This window comes from Pagrus major, chromosome 23, assembly GCF_040436345.1.
Source record: "Pagrus major chromosome 23, Pma_NU_1.0".
In the NCBI taxonomy this organism is placed as follows: Eukaryota; Metazoa; Chordata; class Actinopteri; order Spariformes; family Sparidae; genus Pagrus; species Pagrus major.
This window is the reverse complement of record NC_133237.1, coordinates 22,937,855-22,961,528: the sequence shown is the minus strand read 5'-3', so window position 1 is coordinate 22,961,528 and position 23,674 is coordinate 22,937,855. Positions and strand designations below refer to the sequence as shown.

The 23,674-nt window shown below is 42.0% G+C and overlaps 1 protein-coding gene across 3 annotated transcripts; it reads right to left on the bottom strand.

Moving 5' to 3' along the window:
* Window positions 1-2,931: 2,931 nt before the first annotated feature.
* On the bottom strand, window positions 2,932-14,999 carry elavl3 (ELAV like neuron-specific RNA binding protein 3). Of its 3 annotated transcripts, XM_073494620.1 has the most exons (7): window positions 14,991-14,999; window positions 8,025-8,241; window positions 7,830-7,933; window positions 5,540-5,693; window positions 5,194-5,422; window positions 4,063-4,101; window positions 2,932-3,259 (listed from the first exon to the last, which is right to left on the bottom strand). In XM_073494620.1, exons 1-7 carry the CDS (start codon window positions 14,997-14,999, stop codon window positions 2,932-2,934), a joined length of 1,080 nt encoding a protein of 359 aa, XP_073350721.1. The 3 variants fall into 3 exon arrangements, with proteins under 3 accessions (XP_073350721.1, XP_073350722.1, XP_073350723.1); XM_073494621.1 differs by lacking the exon at window positions 4,063-4,101 and having other exon boundaries at window positions 5,194-5,419; XM_073494622.1 differs by lacking the exon at window positions 14,991-14,999 and having other exon boundaries at window positions 5,194-5,419; window positions 8,025-8,247.
* Window positions 15,000-23,674: the final 8,675 nt, after the last annotated feature.

Genomic DNA, 23,674 nt, shown 5'->3' with positions numbered 1-23,674 from the left:
CAAACTGATATGCGCAACTTAGATATTTAAAAGTAATGATAACTGAAATTGTAGAGGGTCCTTATTCAATAAATAACATAGATTTGTACAGCAATTACTCAGGGAATAATATAGTTAGTCTTAATTTATCCTTCTTGGTACTGACTTGCAAAGCAATTCTTTGGCAAAAATCAAATCTATCTAATCATAAAGAATCATGCTCAGTGTTCATTATGAATCTGCGTCACTGTTTGAATCTGCGTTTTACCTTGTTTTTTTGCAAGCAGCTATTCAGTTTTCAGCTGGGCAATGAGCCGGTCTCACTGCAACTTTGTCTGGGATTCTCAAGTCAAAGAACTTCACTTCACTGCACCATCATTAGGCAACACTGTACACAACTTCAGGACACGAGATGCGAGTGTGTCTAAGCACTCAAAAGTATAGATGTGTCTGTCAGGTTATACCCCCAACTGTTTAATTTCACTTTTTTTTTACATCGAATTTGTTTTTGTTAAGTTTGTTTCAATTGTTCTGATATGCTTCAACGGTTAAGTTTGTACGAGATACAATGTTCCTTCGCCCCCTCCCTAAATCCCCACCCATACACCGCATGCTTATTCCCCCTTGCTCTGCAAAGATCAGAGGGTTTAAAATAAAGCCATGCGATGTCCCAATTTTTCCAAGCTTAAGAATCTGTAAAAATTCAGCACAAGGTCTTGTTCCTTTGTATGTATAAAAATAGATTTATCTTTAATGTAATCCTTTCAAAGAGATCGTCCTCTTTGGCTAACACAGCGTCATTTAGAAAAGCAAAAGCAAAAATGTCTTGAATATACTTGACCTTATTTAATCTATAATCATGTGCAAATGTCTTGATATTGAAAGACATTAGCTCTCCCCACGGTAAATCTTAAGTCTGTTCTGAAACTGACATTTCAACTAGACAGGTTGGCCTTAATGTTTCATCAAGGGTGCCATAAATAATTTCCATGCAATTGGGTTGGGGATATTTTGAGAAATGCTATTTTTGTGATAGTGCCAAACAGATCTGAAGCAAATAAATAAATTCCTTTCTGTTGTGAACAGAAGTATAATTATGACACTTATTTTCAGGCTTGATGTTGTACAGTCATCTTTTGAGAGGGCAGGAGTTCAAAGTTTCTGGGAAGCTTTTAAGAGAATAGAGGGGTTTTAAATAAAACTGAGTAGCATTTGGCAAAGCTGGAGGAACTGGTAATCTTTCTCCTCAAAGGATCAGTGATAATTTTAACATTGCCAGATATCATTGCTCACACATGTGACTGACTCTAAGTCAGTTTTAAATGTTCAGTCATTTGGAACTGCAGCCCTCTTAATCTGCTCTATACATGTTGTTAGTCTAGAGCTCATGTGTAGTAAAACTCCGACCTCATTTACTCTGGAAGCTTCTATCTGTGCACTAGACTTAAGAATAATACCGGTGCTCTTGAGTTTTTGCTCATCTGTGTTATTTCTCTACAGACCTCCCTTGACCATTGTTTATTCCCTCGGGTTTGTTGTTTTACGTTGTCTTCAGAGTTACTTTTTGCAGCTGCTTGGATCGTAATCATATTCAAGCTATCAAATTCCCTGCTTGTTTTTATCTTAGTGAATCTGAAGACATTACCGGTAACATTCATAATCAAAGCACGTCAGCAAGAGCAATATGAATTGTTCGTCTTTCTTTTTACCTCTTGACACCAGATCAGTTAAAGGGATATCACACCAAATCATGGCTGACAAAGCCATGCAAAGTAAAATGGCCTGTTTGGATAGTGTGAAATACAGGTGCAATGGAAAAATGATGCAAAAAGTGAAAAAACACCGGTATTTTTCTTTGATGTGGCTGTGTTATGGTGAAACGGTTTTCCCCTCGCACTTGCTCTCGCCCACCAGAGAATTGCTAATGAACGCTGTCACCATGGGAGCACTGCCACTCTGCTCTAAGTTCACAGACAGTCTGCTTGTGAGAAATTAGAAGAAATACAGGAACTTTTTTCTGTTTTTGTGGACTAAATATTTATATATCTTCTAGTTATTGAACTGTGTTTCTGTGATACATAAGTGTACTATTGTGTTGTTTGGTGTGAGACTGTGAGGGAAAGAGTGATTCTGATGGCCTTCCGACTACTCTTTTCTGTGACCAGTATTCATTGGTTTGCCTAAATCTGAGTGGGTCTGAGCTATCAAGCTCACACAGGGTAGAGAAACTGCCTTCACGCTAGGCACCATCTAATGCAGGTCAGGAAACAGTAGTCAAAGTTTCTAGAAAATGCTTACATACTCGGCTATTATAACCACCTTAAATATTGAATATATAGTTATATTTTAATAGACGTATATAAGAGAACACTGTTTTTTAATTTCATTTTCTTTGATCTAAAAAAATCGCTGATTCAAAATGCCCAAGTGTAAAAAAGTGACTACATCCTCTCCAGCAAGATAATGGGAGAGATGGTGGGGTAAGAGTTTGGGTAAATTGCACATATTCGTTCATTTAAATTTTTGATCGTTTTGTTCATCAGTTGTCATTATTTGCCTGAATTCAATCAAAGCACTCAGTACACATTCTCTGTCACATTCGTTAGACTGTCTCCTAAATAGATAGCTCTGGCCCCTACCCAACAAACCAGCTACGTACCCCTTCTAATTCAATCCAGGCAAATATAGGGAAGGACTAGCATGTTGTGTAAAGAGAAAAGAAAAACTCCACTAGTGTGTTTGTTTGAAACTCTGACTTGTGTATGGATATGTTTGGTTATGTGTGTGCATGTTTGTGTGTCTGCATGTCTGTGTTTGTGATAATATATCATGAATTTGTGTGAGAATGTGTCAGAGAGAGACTCAGTCCAGGCCCATGTAGAGTGATGGCACAGGGAGCTCAGGTTGCTCTCCCTGCAGGTCGAAGGAGCTGGTGCCAACAGCCTCTCTCTCTCAGGCCTTGTGCTGCTTGCTGGTCTTGAAGGAAACCTGCAGCACGCGGTCACCCAGGCGGTAGCCATTAAGGCTAGCGATAGCCATGGCGGCCTCATCGTAGTTGGTCATGGTGACAAAGCCAAAGCCCTTACATTTGTTGGTGGTGAAGTCACGGATGACCTTGACGTTGGTGACGGCGCCGAAGGGCCCGAAGAGCTGCCACAGAACGCTCTCGTCTGCCTCAGGGGACAGGTTGTATACAAAGATGCACCAGCCGGCTCCAGTTGGACCGGTAAGGTTGACACCGGCCAGGCTGGTCATGCTGTCAATGGTGATGGGGGAGAATCTGGGGAAGAGAGTAGGAGAACTACCATGGGTGTCATTCTGAAGTTCAACACAGCATTCAGTGCTCTATACTGTTTCTTATGGGCATGTTTCTCAGTGAGAAATGATAAAGATTGTAGTCGGGTATGGAGTCGGGGGACCCCATCTCCATCCCCTCTGCTGTACAGTAAGTAGATAAATATGTGTGGGCACCACAGTGGCTCCAAACTACCTGTTTTCATACAAAATGCCACTGTGTGCCCTGAGACACAGACACCCACACAATGTGCATATTTTCTCATTTTCTCTGCTGACCAAAGCCTCTGGAAGAATTAAACACATGAATCACAATGTTCAACGAAAATCACAGTATTGAACAAAACACAGAAACCTAGAGAGGGATGAAAAGCAAATTGGAATCAAATCATACACAAACTGGAGCAAACAGAGGAGACGCAAACGGAATCTGGTATGTCCATGCTGGTGAAAAAAGGGGACATTAAAGCAACTGAAACTGACAATGTTAGTTCATAAATAAATACATAGAAATTATTTCTATTAATTAAAACAAAAGAACGAAAAGGTTAAACAAAGCCATGCCAGAATACCCTGCTGTTAGAAGGCTGCACCATTGCCTATTGCAATTACAGGTAGTATTTTGTTTTCTGGGCTGCTTCTGTAACATGGTTAAATGGGCAGTGGGCATTAAAAATTATGGCCATTATATCTGATTTCGAGATGAAGTCAGCAGGTGGTATTCCAGGCACTTTGTTTGAGGTTTTATTTTGGCATGGATGCTTTTGAAAGTACACCTTTGGCATTTACCTCTTGACTCCGTAGCTGGCGTTTAGTAAATTGTCGAGTCTGCAACGCAAGAGGGAGAATGAAGGGGATGCAGAAGTTAGTTATGAGATCTACAAGGAAGGGGGGCTTTCAGTTAACAAGTTGCTCCTTCACCAGCTGGCCTCCAGAGGGCATCCTTCACTGCAACGCAGTCCCAAACCATCCAACCTCAAACTGATGCCTTTTAAAATAGTCCTGTGAATATGCGTCTCAGCTGGTATTTATTGTTCACTGTTGTTTAAGCTCCTAAATAGATCCCCCTTTAATAGTTTAAATATACGATCAACAAATCCTGTATCATAGGTCATTTTACATCTACTGGTTAAAAAAAAAATTATCCATACTGATTAAATGAGCATTCCAACCTGAGACGGTATCTACAATTGTTTGTGAGGTACCATGAAATTTTGAACCTTCAAAATTACCCAAGTATAGATGTGGCCAACATCTGGCAGTTTCAATCTTTATGATGCCTATGTAGTATAGGCACAAATTAAAGATTCAGTAGTATTCTTTTATGTAGCTTTATTTTTTATTGTATTTGGAAAAACTGGTCTCTTACATTGGTTTTGAGCTGTTATTTGGATCTGGACCCTTTCCAAGTGAAGGGATCATGCTGCAGTTTAAAAGAAAGTCAGAGAAAAAGAGTGAGAAGGAGGGACAAGAAATATTGCCTATTCCTTCTGTACTATAAAGCAATAATATTGCTTAAAGTAACAGTTTACAAATAAGTTGTGTTAGTAGTGACAGAAAATTTGTTTTGGCTTTTAAATGTTTTCGATTACACAGTTTTCCTTATAAAAGTAGACCATATTACTGTTTTTAGCATGTGCCACGTCATCTGATTTTTCTTGTATATTTACTCTTAGCTAATCTCTGGTGTCGTTGAGGCTTGTATAAAAACATTTTAGAGACTGTAATTTGACTGTTGACTCAAAAACGACATTCCATATCATACTGAAACAATTAAATATTGACACATTTAAACAATTGTCACTGTAAAATAGTGAGATACAGCAGGACAACCTGTGATTTGGTCTTGAAACAGTGGCTTTTTACAGACTATCTGTTGATTAACTCATAGGTGGTGTGACATTGGTTAAGGTTCAGTACCTGAAACGCTGAGTCTGGTGGTGCAGGGGCCCCGTGTAGCGGCGGGCAGCAGTCTGGTACAGCTGAGTCAGTAAGGCCTGGCCTGTCTTCTGGCTGGGGTTGTTGGCAAACTTGACAGTGATGGGTTCGGCAGCACCCAAAGGCTTCTGTCCATTCAGACCTTTGATGGCCTCCTCTGCTTCGTTTCGCTTGTCAAACCGGATGAAACCCACTCCTCGTGATATGCCTGCTCCGATTAAGAAAACAGACCAATGTTACTACCTTGGCATCAAGGACAGTGGTGGCCTACCATGTTTTCATTCAGAGAAATGTTGCAGACAGCATGAGGAGTGAAATAAGGCTATACCTGTAACTTGGTCCACTAGGATGCGGGATGTAATGATACGACCATATTGGGAGAACAGCTGTTCCATGTCCTTCTGGCTCATGGTCTTCGGGAGACCGCTCACATAAAGGTTGGCATCACGAATAGAAGCCGAGCTTGGCCGGGCATATGATACCTATAACATCAACATTAAATAAATCAGTATGTACATTAAATGTATTTACCCCGAAATCACAAGTTTATCTTAAGAAACATGTTAGAAAGATCTGATGTCACTTGTCTGAGTTTCCCAACAAGTTCCCAACACAACTTCATTTTGACTCCTACTGATTTTACCATCTCCACAGTCCCAACTGTCTTTTTGCTATGTGTCGACTTAATCAGTGCCTTTAAGCTCACACTCAGGCACAATGAGGCTGTCACAGGCACACTGAGATGACTGTAACCATTACCCAAACTGATACCAATCATCAGTTAACAAGCCCAAGTGTCAGCTTTGTTTTGCACTGAAAAACATCAGCCTTGGTCGTTGGTATTTTCCTGAATTCACTGGTGACTTAATTAGTGCACGGCCATTTTTGGTGCGTCTGTGTTTATATCCCTTATGGTTTTCTGTTGGTCTACTTTTTAGAACATTTTACATCTGGTACTGCGGAGAAATATCTGATTGATTGTAAAATAAATAGATAAAAGTAACACATTTTCTTGTTTTTGTGTTTATGGGTACAAGCGAACACATGTGTGATAGATAATCCAGTGCAGTGCATTGTTGGGAGTGCTGTGTTTGTGTGTGATGGAGAGACAGAGTGAGTGTTGTCTGAGATAGGCCGAGCTGCCCTCCCTGTCCTGCCTCCTTCCTTTGTTTCTATCCTCTGGGGGAGAACAGCTCCACTGGCAAACAGCAAACAATGTAAGTGCATCACAAGACTTGCGGGATCCTTGACAACTTATAAACATATTGTCCGCACACATACACACACGCTGTTTGTATGCATATGTGTTTGTCCCATAAATATATATGTTCATTTAATGTATAAATATTTGTAGCAATAAAATGTGCATATTGCAAAGGCACAGAGAAACCTGTGATGTGAATTGAAAGGACTTCTTATATTGTCTGTCACATGAATACAGGTGTTCTGATTTCATCCATCAGTACTAAGCACCAGTGTCTATTGTGTACACAGACAGACTGTATGAGCAGGAGGGTTGTGTGGTGCAGTGATTAGGGTGTTCTGGACGAGTCAGGGGGGAGTTGCTGTGTTCGGGGAGCAGAGGCTGCCCTATAATTAACCCTCTCCCTGTCGCTCCCACAGTACAGATGGTGCCTGAAGCCCATATGGCCTCTAATCCCGTCATTGGCATTCTGCTCTCAGAGCTACCCCCTACCCTTCTACTGCTGCCCCCTCCCTCAACGCCTTACCCCTCTCTATTGAAGCCAAAAACCAGTAAGATAAAACTATGGTATTGACCAGAGGAGTTATTTTTTAAGTTTGAGAATACAATTTAAAGAAGTTAATTTTAGTCAGTGATTCTACATAAAATCATTCATGGTTGTCACACCATAAGATTAACAGCATAGCATAATGACTGCCAAGACAGTCAACACTTTCTTCGTGGGTAAGAAGTAATTTCTCATGTGCAAACTGTCAGATAAGATTATAAATAAATCTACATACATATATTTATGTGTGTGTGTTCTTCCACAATCAAACCAAATCTGGTACTCCTGCATATAGCTTGTTTGATCAGTCATTAGTCAGAATTAGCGTCCCCATTCATGGACAGCTGTTGGATGATCACCTGCTCTGCTCTCTCAGAGATTTGATTTCTCAATCCTGCAGTTTGTCTCAATCTTTGATCTACTTTGATCAGGTCGGGGGGGATGGGAGGAAGTAGTGTTTAATAATATGGCCCCCTCTTTCCCTCATCTGATTTTGGGACAAAGAAGCCCCCTAATTAGGCTAGATTGGAGGCAGATGGGGTAACCTGGACTGACCCTAGTGCACCACAGTCGGGCTTCCTAATTACATTTCCATCACAATAACCTCTGCATGCTGTCCGCCTCTTGCTTTCTGACCTCCACTCTCCTTCCCTTTTTACCCTTTCTCATACTCTCTTTGTTCTAGCCACCGCTCCCTTCTGCCTCCTCCTCCCCATTTTCCTCCCCTCCCTCTGTCACGTCTGCCGCCACCTCTCTCAACAACCCCCCCTTGACAAAATTTCCACTTCCTCTCTTTTTGTCTAGCACGTTGTCAAGAATAAAAAAAAAATGAAGCGTGATTATTGTAGAGAGGAGAGGTCCGCTCACCTTGATTGTTTTAGTCTGCAGTTTCAGACCATTGAGTGTGTTGATGGCCTTATCTGCATCATTTGGATCCACATAGTTTACAAAGCCGTATCCCAAACTCTGACCTGATGACAAAGAAAGAGCCGTAGTGGTGTCAGTGATTCTCAAAACCAGTTGTTGTTACAATATTTTTTTCCATCATGGACAGCGTTGTACCTGTTATCTTGTCTCTGACTAGCTTGCAAGACTCGATCTCTCCGATGCTACCAAACAAACTTTTGAACTCCTCCTGGGTCATGTTCTGAGGCAGATAGTTGACGATCAGGTTGGTTTTGCTGTCGTCTGTGGAGCCATTGGTGCTAATGACTGGACCATTGGGCAGACTGGTTCCGCTTGGACCGTTGGACACCTGGGTTTCCATGGTGCTGATTATCTGCTGAGGAAGAGGGTGGAGTTAGATTTATAATTCTCAAAGAGACACAAAAGGTGGCTGTATAAATCTGCATGTGCTCGTAGTTAACATATAATACATGCACACATATAAGCTATACACACAACCACACGGACAGGCTGTCCACTTTGTCACTGTCAGAGGGAAAGGTCAGGAATCAGCATTGCAAAAATGGAGATGGATACAAAGTCTAATTTATCATCTCCCCTCCCCCACTTTCACCCCATCTTTCCTCCTCTCTCGCTCCCTGCCTCTGGTCCTGCAGATGTCACAGTCCTTTTTCCTAACTCCTCCCCTCCCCCCACTCTCTTCCAGGGTCAAACACCATTACATCATTACACAGGGATGGATAATAGTGATGGTGGTGTGTGAGGCTGGGCGAGTAAGGGGATAAGATGACGGACAAAAGGGAGAGTGACATTGTTAAATGGATTTGATGCTGAGGAATATCACGGTCTGGTAGAAAAATAAGTTAGGATTAAACGTTTGTTCTTCTGACTTTGTTAAGGTTTCTTTGTGTTAATCTGATATTTATTTTTGTAAGTGGAGTAAGAGTGTGGGTTAATGCACAGTGTACTGTTTGTGTCTACTGTGTTGCTCAGGAGTACACCGTGTTGCTTAATTTAATCCACAGGGGATTCTCAAGGAACATCTGTGTGGTCAGAAACAAAACTTCCTGCTCCACTTCCTTTTCCTCACACTCTGTCTCTGGATCATTATTTCTATAAATCTACATGGATTGCTAACAAAGGAAAACAATATCCCGAGTTAAATGAATTGCTGTGTCGTTATTAAAAGTGATGCTGATGTTATGGAGCAGCACAGATTGGTATTTTAATTAGAAAAAATATCTAATATAAAAGGGATATGTACCGAAAACAGCAACAGCTTCAGGCTTAATATCAACTATTTAAATTTGACATCTTTTTATTTTATAATGCATAAATTGAAACCATCATTTACATGCCTCATTTTCATGTCTAAACTTCATCAGAGTACATATTTGATTATATGCATGTTTTGAGTTGAGTTCTCCATGTTGTCTCATGCAGCTGAAATTAGCCTCTACATTACCATTCATGTATTTGTGCAGCAGGTGCTGATGCTCACTATCCCTTTTCACAAACAAAAGTCTAAGGTGTTCAGATAAACAGTTTGAATGCAGTGTGCCATTAGTGCCAAAATGTAAATTGTTATGTCAGATTGTAGGTTCAAGCTGCTGCAGATCTCTAACTCGTGGGTGTTTTGAATGTCAGTAAGGCTAAATGAGTCTCCTCTAAAGCTTTTGGGTTCTTACAGTGCAGTGCAAAGCAACAAAGGCACTTAATTAAAGAACCTTGAGAATTATTTCAAAATTATATTCAGGGAATTTCCTCACTTGATGGAGAAATACTATAACAGAAATATTTAGCATTTAGCCAATCTCGCTTTTTGTCTTCCTCTGATAAATCATAACCAGCTTAATTTTGATTCCAAAAGAGAGGTGAGCATGATTTCATTTTAGTATTTGTTAATTATATTCAAGTAATTTATAGGTTCTCTGCGTCTGTGTTATCATCATATTACTAAAAGAATGAATTTGTGCCTTCAAATCTTTGTGACATTTCATGTGTTCTCTCCTTTTCTTTCGTCTGCGAATGGGTCTGTCTAACCTGCCTTTCTGCCTCGCCTCTGTAACCTGCTGTCTTGCTTTGAGCCTCACCTCCACTCAGGTTGCCCAGGTAACAGCCCCTCAAAGACTGCATTGTTTCTAATGGCTGGATGGCTCCCTTACTTTAAGCCCAGCGTGCGGTTCAGTCTGTGCTTATTAGGAGCACATATACAGGTCAGACATTTTTCCTTCATGCTTGCAGAAGCAGGGAATATCAGTAAGTCAAATTGATAATGACAAGGGGAAGAGGAGCACAGTGACGAAGTTAAGACAGACTAAAAATAAAATACATCAGACACACGTCTGCGCACAAAGGCAGTGCAACGTAGATAGCAATCACATCAAGATTTTGATGCACGGCTCAAATGCCTTTTGACTTTCTTTTTCGTGCCATTATGAATTATGATATGATTCACACATACGTGTTGAGAATAAAAAGGTGGAATCAAGCCGTTATGTTGTATTTATTACAAGATTAACCTAGTACGTTTTTGTGTGATGTGATGCATCTGACGAACAGAAATATGAGCCACTGGATGTGTCCCAAATATGACAAAAGCATTTTGAAGGAAAAACATATTAGGGCAAATTTGACTTGCCAACTGAAATAACCCTCAGCGTGGCAGAACACACATCCCCAGTGAACAGTGTGAAGTTATATAATTCACAGACCCACTGAGTATGGGATGGGCACTGAGATTGGCTGACACAAGCAGCAACTAAGATTAAGATTTTCGTGCAGAAATAGAGGGAAACAGCGTGCTTTGAAGTTATTTGAAACAAAAAGAAAAGATAAGAAACACAGAGAATTGTTTCATCTTTGAGAAGTCATATTTCATATCGTATTGCAACAACAACAACAACAAAATAGTCTAGTTTGGATTGCAGTAACCCAATTACTATGATGTAAAAACACAATAAATCATTGTGATGTTGCAGTAAAGCCTACAGTAGCATGAATAATCGCAATACGCCCAGTATAGATTTGCTCCAGCTATAGGCTCCAGACATTTTCGACTGCTGGAGACAATAAAAACGCTCTCTCCAGGGGAAACTTGTAACCATGTCTTGGGTGTAAATATGGCCATGGACGTTACTGTCTAAACATATTTCTGTTTAAGTATCTAATAAGGACAGAAACACGGCACATTAATACAAATCTTGTAAAAGACTCTCAAGGATTCCAGTTGTTAGGGTTGCAATATGTGTCCCACACTGCTTTTTTCTATTTTGGGGTTCTGTGAGATCTCCCTTAATATTTAATGTTCTGCATCAGCATCGCCCACACATGGTCCCAGACTTGCACGCAAACAAGAGCCCTGCCTCCTCTGCCAAACACATGAACCCAGACTTGCACGCAAACAAGAGCCCTGCCTCCACTGCCAAGCACACGTACCACCTACACTGTACACAATTAAATTACAAAACACAGAAGCATTACATGACTGAATGTAAATGCAGTCTGTGTTCTCTGATGCCTGTAAAACAGCTTTCCTAATTTATTTCTGCTCCAAATGCAGCACAGCACTGGAGGCTATAATGTACAGAAGAATAATTGTTTCCCATTTTAACTGATAACGTGAGATTTTGTCATGTTACATGTTACAATGCACTTAAAATCACCAGAAATCCACCCTGAATGTGAGATATAACACGTCACCATCGGTTTCTGCTTTGGCATGCAGTCGCAGCAGAACGATTAAGTGTTTGGGAATTTTAGGCTTAGTGTAGATTTAAATTCACTGGCTGTATGCCTGCAATATATGTATTTTAGTTGTCTTTGTCTGGACAAACCCAATAATCAATGAAGACGAACACATAAGAAATCCACCTGGATATTTTCAACTGACAGCTTTCACAATGAAGATAATGATTTATCCTTTAAATATATAACCTTGTCTGCTGTCCATATTATGATGCCTTATATAAAGATTTTTCTTTCTGGAAGGGATGAATCAGAACTGAATGCTAGGCTGAAGTGTAAATGAGCCTTCTAAATAACACAGATTACAGGATTATCCCAAACAAAGGGCATTAGCCACACTCTCTGCAGCTTAAGGGATCATGGTGGCAGCTGTAAAACAACAGGACGACAGGAGTCACAGCTCATGTCAGCCATGCACTGAGGCTCCATCCTATTCTCCGCTCCGCAGACTAAGAATAAAAGATTTCTAAAAGATTTCAGCTCTCTGAGTATGTGCTGCTTTGATAAGATGGGAGCAGACAACGTCAAAGGCTCGGGGAGACAAATCTGTCCTGCAAGTCCTTGTAGCATGCGGGGCGCTATCCAGCGTGCTGAAAAAGGGAGTGGCTTTCGGACGGTCTCATTTGAGGCCACAGAGGCCCCTGAAACCAGCAAAACACCACCGAGTCGTTTAATTTTATATTTTGTTGACTTTGAAAACGCTTTACCTCGAGTAATTTATAAATAAATCACAAAAACGGCTATTAAAATATGGCAGATGCAAAATATAATCCCTCGATTTCTACGTTTCCTTTTTTTAGTTCCCCCCCTTTAAAAAAAAAAAAAAAAAAGCAAGACTTGTGAGCTCTGCAGGCATTCATGAACCAGAGCGCCTTTTTGCTGAATAAACGTATTGAAACGACCAAACAAAAGAGCCACCCGTTCCTCCTCGTCTCCCTCGCAGAGGCTATGGCAGCACTATGAATATTAATGTAAACAGTGGCGCTTTGTGTCGTGGCCAGGGGCTGCAGGACTCTCCGGGAACAATGACTGTTACAGTTGCCAGCCACAAGTCAAAAACGCCACGATAGGTCAAATAAAAACCAGCAATCCGATTTATTTATCAGCTCATTTCCCCAACAGAATTACTACTCTTGTATTTAGTGGTGGTTTTAATTTAAAAAAAAGCGAAATGGCCTCTATTATTAACACGAATAAATAATGTCGGAGAAATAATGTTTTTTTCCATAACTCATAAAATTATCAGTCAGTATGAAGATCAGTTTTATGTGCCATGTGCAATGAGATTAAATTATCCATATTTGTGAAAAAGTAGTGTGTCTCTTTGTCACAACAGGCTTTATATGTGTTGCTGATAATTACATGAAGTTATTGGCAACAGGAGCCAAATCGCCGCTTACATAACAAAATTGCATTTATCGCCTCTTATAAGTCAGACAGGCCACGTCCTAACTGTAGTAATATAACATAACATGACGCCTTTTAATGATGGTATTTTGGACATACTGTAAAATGGCCTCTAACCTTTTATCAGCCAACAAGATTTACATTTAATTCTGCATTTTTAACCTGACATCCAACAACTGCTTGGACTGGTTTACAGTGAGGGCCTCGGCTGCCCTTGTCCTTGAATTGTGTAAGTGCCTTGGATAGGTTATCTGACTCAACGCTTTTATTTGCTTGCCACTGCGGTACAGGCATGGAGGACTGCGGACCATGTGGAGGGGAGCCACAGCCTCCGTCGGTGGGTTTCTGTTTAGGTCTGCAGGGGACAATAGGTAATGTACAACAAAGAGAAACTAAAATTGGCACTGAAACGTGTCAAGTGGACAGTTCGAGCCGCACAGATGGTGAAACAACGTGCTGTCCACCTCCATTTTATGAGCATAATATTTCCGAGCAAGATTCTGACTATTTTTAATTCAATAAATGAGATTTTAAAATAGTTTAAGGACCAACTCCACCTCTCACATCACCTCCTTCTATGCGTTAAATAATATATTTTGTATTCCCACTATTCAGTCTCACACTGAGCAGCCAGACATTTTATCATCTGAGGATATAATTACAATTCTACATGATAATCCCGCAGTTTCCCCAAAATTAAACTTCTAAAATACTTTATGGATTATTTATATTTCACATTAATAAGCAGGTTTTTACAACACGTGCTCGTTGGACCGAGCAGCAGTCAGCAATCTGCTGCTGATTTCTTGTTTATTCCCTCTCTTCTGTAATTTCATGTAAATCTGTCTGGTCTTAATTGGTCTGCTTAGATGAACTATCTGTTGTGAAGCGTAATACATGTCAAGAGGTAAAGCGGAGTGGGCCTTTTGAGGCTTCAAGGCCCTCGTTTGGTGCTCCAGTCCAAAGAGACACGCCCAATCCGGCCGTCGGCTCAGAGCAAAGCTAATTTATCATCGCTCACATCTCCTTTTATCCGACAAGCGCAATGCAAGCATGGCCATCTTGTACGTATGCGATCTGATACAATTGGAGAAAATGCGTTTAAAATGGAGATGTCCGTGCGCGTCCTTACTGTCGCGGCCTCAGAGATTTCCAGCCCATTTACTCGGTTGCATCGCAACGAGAACCCTGAGGAATTTGGACTTTGTCTGATTCAATGCAAACCGATGGATGCGTAATTTCCCTCCTCCCCCTCCCCCTCCCGGAGTGACTCGACCCTTTTTTTTCCTCTGCCTTGCTGGATGGGCCCTCAGCCTCCGAGGCATCGTGTTTTGTCTCAGAAACCCGTCTCCAGCATCCTTGTGCTGTACGAGGCAAAGAAAGCGAGTCCTCCCCCCTCCCCACTGAACCGAGCCGCCTCATCGCTTTACTGCCTCTCCATCACTGTAATCCTGCGGAATTCCTACATCTTGACTCCTGCATCATTTCGGAAATATAACCAAAAGCAGCGACATGCTGGCAGTCGGAGTGGCTGCGATACATAAACGTAAAGGCTGTGCTATCTAAAATGGCAGGATAAAGACTTTATCCATCGCTGATGATGACTGCAGGCTGGAGCGCAGCCGGCATGGCGCATCACTCAGTATGAGATTGCTAATTGCCTCTATCGATCGCTAGTCCTATCATAATAATATGGTATCGCATATTGACCAAAAACAGAGGACACTAATCCCTAAATTCCCCTATGTTTTGGCATGTGGACATAGCCACGGAGCTCTAATTACATTTACATTAGTCTCCAGTACAGATAAATCAGTAAGATATGAAATAAATCTGTGTATGGCTACATCACATGTGTACATGCATTGCAGATCATAACAAATCTAACATAAAGGCACTGAGATACAATGTAGGCATGCTGCTACAACCTCCCCTTCACAAATATAAGAGAAATAGAGTCATACGTACAGTAACCATTCTTGACGTACAATGAAAGAAATCTAGGTCCGTCTTTGCACTGGTCTTGAAGCTGAATGCTGAGTCTCTGTGTGCTCTTCGGCCTTTATATTATATGGCCCTTATGTTCTGTCAGCAGTCCAAATGAAAAGAAAAAAAAAAGAAAAAAAGGAAAAAAATACAATCTTCGCCAGGGAATCTCAGCCCTCTGAGATTGTAGGTGTCCTCTATAGGATGAAAATGAGGAGAAAGGGGTTTTCTACTGAATGATGATGATGGGAGAGCGTTCTCTCCGAGTGGCGTGGGCGATGGTACAGAAAAAAAGAGAAGCAGTGATCCTCAGCAGGGTGTGTCCAGGGGAGGGTGTTCTGGTTCTGCTGTTTTTATGTGTAATTCCCTGCTCCTCTCGCAGTCTCCTTCTGTGCCTCTGCTGCAATGTTCTTCTTTTATGCATCCTCCTGGCTGGCAGAGCGCGCTGCTGATTGGCTAATTGTGCAGGGAGGGTACTACATGGCAGCCATTGCAATGCGCTCCTCTCCCATTATCCCCTTCAGGAGAGATCACCAAGAGTCCCCCCTCCCCACCACCCTCCCTCTTCCATCCATGCCCTTCCATCTCTCCACTCCCTTTTTCTCGCTGCCCTTCCTTTCTTCCTGCCCCCCTCTTCACACACACACGCAGAGCGGAGTGAATAGGGCTCCACCTGCACTTTCAGAACAGATGGGTGCAGCAGAAGACAGCAGACTTGTCTCTCTCATTCCCCATACTTTGCACTCACTTCCTCCTCAGCACAGCCCCTTCCTTTCTCTCTCATTCTCCATTTAGGCCAGTTTGAAACCATAGCAAACAACTTCACTCCTTAGGCCTTTGTCTTTGCAAATAAAAGCGATTTTGAGTGTAGATTTGTGGACTTTAAGAGCCCACGTTCTCAGCTGACAATCACAGAATTCAAGCAATGGGTGGAAAAGACACAACATATGCAATAATTGGGTGTGAATTGTGGCTAGAAACAAAGCGTTAAATCCATAATACGATTAATGGGTGGATGATTTCTGGACCTCTCAAATGCAAGGCAGATGGCCAGCTATAGGGTCAGGTGCAGACATGAGAATAACAAATTAGATACCCCCTGAATTAATTCATGTCTATTCAATGAAAAGTTGAGAAAGGTGCAGTTGTAGCTCTGATCAGGCTGTGCTGAATGATCTCTTGTCTTTGCTTTATGAGCAGAAACGTGGCCCACAGTGATTTTTGTCTTACTTTACAACATCCCAACATCCCCTTCCTGAGGAGTTCTCATCCCTCACTGCCCACCTCCTGCTGCTCCCTCCTGTGTCTAGCTGTGTGGTGAGTGCTCACTGAGACATGCTGTTTGGGCTCATCTATAATGCATCCCCTGCCCCGGGACATCATGTGTGACAAATGACCTATTTCTGTGCAGACCCCCATAGGGCCTTGACCTGGGGGGGTGGGTGTTCGTGCAAGTGTGCGTAAATCAGTGTATGTTTGTTTATTTGTGTACGAGTCTAGGGTTGCTGTTCGTGTGAGGAAATGAGATGGTGAATGGAGGCTGTGCTTTGTTTAATACTAATGTCTCCTGTGTGTGTTTTTCATCTGTCAATGAGTGGTGCTGATGTGAGCCCTCTTGTAACAACAATCAGTTTCTCGGCTTTGCTCTCCCTAACTGACCTTGAGGAGTCCTCAGACATCTCTGGTTGTAAGGAGTGCTGGTGCGAGGGAGAGAATTGTTTGCGTTATTGACACTGACCACTTGCCTTCAATGGATCTGTGGATGGATGTTAGTCTATACTAAGATGAAGATACAGCACAGGACACTTGAGCATCTAATGTCCTCATACTGTATGTCTCTCTCTGTTTCTCACACCTTCCAGTCACTCTCGTATACCCCCTCTTTTTCTTTCTGTCATTGTCCTGTAGCTCTCTTCCAGTCAGATTTTGAACATGGGCCCTGTCTGATATTTTACATAATTGCCTTACATAAGTAGCAAGCTCGGCTCAGAGCTTGGATGATATTAGTGGAGATGAATATTGCATGAGGAAAGCACTCGTTAAGCGTTAATAAGAGGATAGAGATGGAGCCCCACTGTCAGTCTGTCTTAACCCCGCCCCCACCGTTCTGTCAAGCAGTGACTCAACTCAGCCTGGATGCGTTGGAGCCTTTGAGTCAGTTTGTTAGAGAAGGAGGAAGAGTATGTGTGTGTGTATGTGTGCTTGCACACACGTGTGTTTGTGTGTTTCTGCCTGTGTATATGAACGTCTAAGAAGAGCCAGCGAGATTCGGTCATTAGGTGCTTGTGTTTTTTCCGTCTTTGTTTGCTGAATAAAAGCGGCTCTTGTAACACAAAGGCACCCAGGTCTGTCAACTGACTGCAGCCCCACTTACAGTTCACACTTAATGTGAATAAATGGGCTTAATTGTGGCCCCTCATTAGAGCCCTGGTTAGTAGCACTGCAGCTGAATCCTCCATGTGGGTAAGAGGGCATTTGAAGCGCCTATTGTACATTACTGAATCAAAGGATCAAGCATTGGTTTTGCCTAAAAGGCTTTTTGTTATTCTACTGATTATTTTCCTATTGTTAAGGGTTCCTCCACTCGTGGTGATTACGAGTCTTGTTGCAGTGTTCCTTTTCTCTTAGCATATCATGGAATGCTTGTCGGTGCCAGAGGGATGAACTCTAAGCATTTACGAAATGAGTTCACTGATTTTAAAGTTCATCAGCCCACAGAGGAACGATATACAGCTGAGTATGAAAATTTCATAGACAACACAGTAGAAGGAGCAGAGAAATGCATACATTTTACATAGTATACTTTAATTTTAATCTCACAATTTAGTCTATACAGCAACAGCAAGAATATGGCAGTAGGATGCAAATTACTAATGTATTATGTATTTGAACTCTGAATAGTAAATATATATTAACACTTAACTTTGTAAATTGCAAAACCCCTTTAGGACTGAATTCCTCAGCCTGGTCTTTTCTGTTTCGCATCATTATTATTCTCATAGTATTACGTCAATATGAATGCCTGTTGCCATTGCCCTGCGGTAAGGTAGTGGCCCTCTGTGTGTGTGAGAGAGAGAAGGAGAGAGGGGGAGAGAGAGGGAGAGTGAGAGAGTGACACTATGACAGTGTATCTGGGGGATGGGTAGGATGATTCAGCCTCAGGTCTGGTTAATTCAGTGGTCTCTCCACTAGGCCTGGCTCTTGGCAATTCAGGGTTTTGTGGCAGCAGCAGTGAAGCAGTTATTGCTTTCAGGAAAGGATCCAAAATTAAATTAGCCTCTTTTAAAAAGGACATTTGTTGATAATGGCAACCGGCCTAATTCAACCCTTTATGTATTATTTGGCAATTTTCTTTTGAGGTCCCTCATGGCTTCACTCTTGCACTTTCTCTCCGTCTCTCTCCTCTCTTTCTCTATATCTTTCTCTCTCTGTCTGTCTGGATGTGTTGTCTCTGGGCTATTATTAGAGTAGACAGGCTGGTGGGAGGAATTCTCTGAAGTAGACGCTCTTGTCATCTTTTTATTTATGGATTATATTCTGCTTTCCATGTGCCTGTTTAATTCCCAGTGAACAGTTATCTGTGTTTTGTTTGTATGTACCTTTTCGGGCAATCTTCATGTGCCACATTCTTATCTTTTGATTAAAGAAAAAAATCACACACAGGTATATATCAATATGTGTGAATCAGAACATTATCCGGGCCACCTTTGTATGTTCATGTGGCTTTGAGGTTGGGTGGACCAGGACAAACCTCCTTTACAGAGACCATGTTTTACTCAAAACCTTTTTAGATATAAAGCCATGGTTATTAATCTTTCATTTTGTCCTGTCTGAGTCGGTATCTAGGGAGAGACCTTAAATACACATAGCTCTTAGACATTCTCTTTGTTTTTCTCTCGCTCCTTTTCCTGCTGCCTTTTTTTCTATCTGACATGAAAAAAACACACGAGTGACAGACACAAAACGAGCGAATGGAAGAGGTGCAAGCATGCCTGTTCCTGTTAGCTTCATGAACTGTGACACGATTATCTTCAGATGCTCTGACTTGTAATGAACAATAAATAATATAAAACACATTTCCTGCCTCAACCTGAAATGTACTCATTGTGCTTTCATGCAGAATTCTTGTTCCGTTTTAACTTAACAGGGAAAGAGTAGATTATTAGATAACCGGAGCTATCCAAATGGAATATGATAATGCCTCCTAGAAGAAAATCACGGGTTTAGCCATTGCACTCTATTTTTTCCCCCTCCATCTTCATCCTTCCTCCTCTCATCTTTCAATCTCTTGCTCTCACTCCCTTTAGTCCAGCTCTCTCCCCCTCATGGCCCTCCCCTGTTTCAGTAATAGGAGACTTGAAATCAATAGCACATTAGTCTGGCCGGAAACTCTTGTGGAATTAAATATGAATGACTGAGATTGCAGCTCTACCTGCTGCTCAGAGAGATGCATGATGGCTCCTGGGGATATGGGTTTTTGTTTTTCATTCCTCCCTCCAGTAAACAGCCTGGCCATTTTGTGCTGTTCTTACAGCGTACCAGATTACTGAGCTACCTTGTTTTGTCGGAGATCAGTGTGCAGCACTGTGGACGTATTGTTGGGGTTGTCATTTCGTCCTTGGCACTGAACAGTGACCAGTCCGATAGCATAATTTGATAGAGCAAATGAGATCGCGGACGTCACAAAGCCGCGACAGCTCAGGAGGCAAGAAGAATCAGCCAGCCACACCCATCCTCCAAACACAGCAGCAGCACCATTTGAATATGAAAGAGCTCTCTGGTTATTAGCAGATTGCATCTTACTTTTTTTCAGTATTTCCTCCAGATACAATTTGTGCTTTCTCTTTCATTAAGCTTTCAGGTTTGCTGCTCTGCACATTCATTCTGGAACTTTTTACATGCAAATTTCGTTACTTGGTAGTCTTTCATTTTCATTAACTGGTTCACTGTGTAAAGTGGAATAATTTCTTTTAACGTGCTGTTTAGCTTAAAAGCATAATTTGCAAGGTGGTTGGAGAGTGCTGGCTGGCTGGTGGGAGGAAGGTAATACGAGACAAAAAGCCACTGCGTATGCTTCTGGGAATTGATAGAGGCTTGGGCACCAGTAAGCTAATACACATAGATGATATAGAGGTAGATATATTTGTGAGCTATATTTCATCCCATCAGAGATGAAACGGTTTGTGACAGATGGAGTGATATTGTTCCTCTGTACGGCCCATGAGTGCGGCCCCTCCTGCTTTCCCTCCCTGACAGATGTAGGGGGAGGACCACAGTGCACTCTTCTTTCTTTCAATTGATTTGGGTGCTTGAACCCTTAGGGACTGGAGGATGATGGTGGGATGGGGGTGGTGGTAATGGTGCTGGTGATGGGGGTTTAGTCGTTTCCTGCAGCACAGAACCTGTAAAAGTCTAAAGCAAGTGCTGTAAAGAAGTAATAAACCTATTATATGCATATATCTGCATTTATTCAAATATGGAACGCGCTAATAGCAGTGTTCACTGTGCACTGCACTGAGTGGAGCTAGAAGCGAATATTTCCATAAATCTTGGTTAGAGAGTGACAGCGTAGCATGCATCCATGCGTGTAATGTAGGCAGAGGAGAAAGTGTGGCTGTGCATACTGGTGGCAAAGCCTCATGTGTTGCTGTCCAAGATACATTTAGTTTGATGACAGTTTATCAGTGCATACAGATAGAAATGCAACACATTTTTCTTCCATCTGATTAGCTCAATATTCTGTTTTATGTTTGGAGGAGGGGTGAACACCAAGAGGTGTAGGTTTGCATGTTTTGTAGCAATTAAGCAGATTTTAAGCTAGTGTGTAATGATTACGTTTAGCCCTCCACCAGCTCCCCAACCCTGACTGTAGGATCAACATAAGGGGACTTAACAGCTGCCTCGTAGCAGATGTGTCCTGTTGCTACACCTCGCTCTCTGTCCCTGGAGGGGAAAGGTCAAGACAGGGGTGGAGGTCGAGGCAGAGATTCTTTTGGAGATGCTACATGTTGATGCTTTGAGGGAAACAAACAAATGAGCATCTGCTTGCCCCTTGCATAGGACACCACCACAGGATGCAGATTAGAATTAGCATTATTGATTACGATATTCAGTCTGGTGTAATTCCTCTTTCCTGCTTTAATAGCCGCTGACCCTGAGAAGACCCAGAATGACATGTTTAATAATTTCTTTATTTTTTCTTTTCAGAATATATGATGTCAAATAATATTGCAGAAAACAATCACCATTTATCTTTTTGAACAATTATGGTATATGTGTATCTTTTTCTCAATTGTCAGTAATTGTTTTTTCTATTTATCCAAAGGACAGATTGTACGTTTGTCCTTCCTTTTTAGGAGTTAATGTTGTTAAAGTTTTTACTGCTGGCAAGTAATGTCCTGGAAGCAGACCCCAGTAAAAAGTGGTTAATGATTTTAATAGGACTCCCTGGTGGGGTGGGATTGAGAGGGGACGTGCCCTGGCCACGGGCGCGTGGCGGCGGAGCAGGTGGATGACGGGCAGCTGAGTAGTGGGCTCCGGGGGGAGGGGTGGGGGCTTCCATTTTGGAGGACTCTTGGGGTTGAGAGAAACCCTGAAAAAAGGCAACCCCATCTGGAACTGAGGTGGGGGCTCTGGTGTGAAAGAGATCTAGTGGGTGGTGTCTGACACTCTCTCTTTTGTTCTTTGGTAACACAGCAGTGATGGTGGTGGTGGTGGGGGCTCTTGCTGCCGTGGGGGCTGGGCGCTCAAACAATAGTGCCGATCTAGGAATTGAAAGCTTTCGATGAACAGAAAGGCAAGGAAGCAGGCAGGGAAGGTGCGGACAGAAGGATAAAGCAGGCATGGGTTCAGCCCACTTATGGTAGGTGGGTTTTTCTGTACAAGGACACAGCAATGTCACACAAACACAATATATATATACCCAATTAATTCATGATCAAATGGTAAATATTTTTAGACACATATTTCTTGAGATGAATGCATGTGCCTATGAATGCCAGTAAAAAAAAACATGATTATATTTCATTTATATACAAATCCATTATGGAAAGCACCATTGCACAATAAATTAGAATTCAAGGAACAGAGAAAGAGCAGCAGAGAGAGAAAGATGAGTTTTGGCATTGTGATGGAAGCGTGCCTCTATAGGGGGGAGATGGAGAGCGTGAGCTTCATTTATTTTCATTAGCAGTGCGTATGGGCCAGACTCAAGCCTCCTGCGAGCTCTTACGCTGCTCTGACTGCTGTTCCATGCATAAACATATATCCCCGAGACGTCCTTGCTCAGCTACAGCCAAACCTCTGTCACGCAAGGTTAATATTACCTCCGTCTCCTCGCTCTCCATTTTTCACATTTCTCCTATACAATCCATGCCATTCATCAGCCATCTCACAGAGGACAGCCGAATACCTGCAGCAGCTCTGAAGGGTACTGAATAAGACGACCGTGGGGGGATGACTGCAGCAGCAAGCATCTTCATTGTGGGCATGGGGGTATGGAGTGATAGCAGCAGGCGGGTAGGAGGAAGATGTAGACCTGCCATTACAATAAACTGACAAGTCCTCCATTAGTGGAAAGAGTCACTGACAATGTCATTCCTCTTCTAATTAAAAAGACAGGCAAAGGACACTGTCAGATATACAGTATGTGACATATTTGTTTTACCCACCTTAAAGAATCTGTAGCATCCTTTTATGACTACTTGTTTTCAGAAATGTCAGATTGTTTTCATATCAATTGATTCAGAAGTCTGACTCTCAGTCACTGTTAGGCAGCAAGCCAGTAAACAAAGCTGTAGCTTTTTTTTCTTCTCCTTGTAGAGGTCAAATGTAAGGACTGAATCTTAAACAATCACTGATGAGGCAAGGCTTTCTTTCTTTTCTAATCATGGTGAGCAGCCCCACCTGCTGGTGCAGTCGCGGTAAAACACGCTCTGTTGTCTTGTAGAGACCTGACGGAGTGCAAGCAGTCCTCTGGGTGGTGCTATTGTGCACTTTGTTTTCTAACAACATTAAATTTGGCATCGACAACATGATCTTCCTTGTGAACTGGAAGGTCAAGGATAAAACGTAAATAATCAATACCGTGCCACTTAAATGGGAGGTTATATTTGGTTTTGTGGATGCCAAAATGGGGTCAAAAGTAAATGAAACATCTTTAAAGAAGTATATATTGAGAATAACATCAGGCTTGAACTTATTTGGTCCGCTTCCTAAATTTTAAACAGAAATGAAACCAGTGAAACCCTAAACTGAGGTGGATATGCGCCACTTCCAGGTCGCTGTAAACCGGTCAGGTGAGATTTCTGCATGAACAGATGGGGGTTGCCACCTTAAACAAGCTGTCCACATTAGTTGAATGAAAATAGTAGGACCGGAAGTAAAGAAATGACTTACACAGCGCTGTGCCATTGAAATAAATGTATATGCTCATTTGAAATTACTACACCTATATAAAAAAAAAAGGACTGCGAATTAGTAGCTACAAACTGGGGCTATATCACCGCGTATGACTCAATAAAGAATTTGTAATGAACGCGAGTCTGATTTTATTTTGAAGCTTTCACCGGATGTAGCATACACGCATCATGGCGGACATGACACCGACGGCCCCGGTTCAGCTCCCGGCCGCTAGGAGGAACAAGGAGGGGATCCGTGCCCAGTCC

Excerpts from the sequence above, each read along its gene's own strand:
- elavl3 (XM_073494620.1), bottom strand. Across the intron at positions 5,694-7,829 it reads TGCAGACTAAAACAATCAAG|GTATCATATGCCCGGCCAAG; the intron begins GTGAGCGGACCT and ends TTGATGTTATAG. Across the intron at positions 5,423-5,539 it reads CCTAGTGGACCAAGTTACAG|CAGGCATATCACGAGGAGTG; the intron begins GTATAGCCTTAT and ends TCTTAATCGGAG.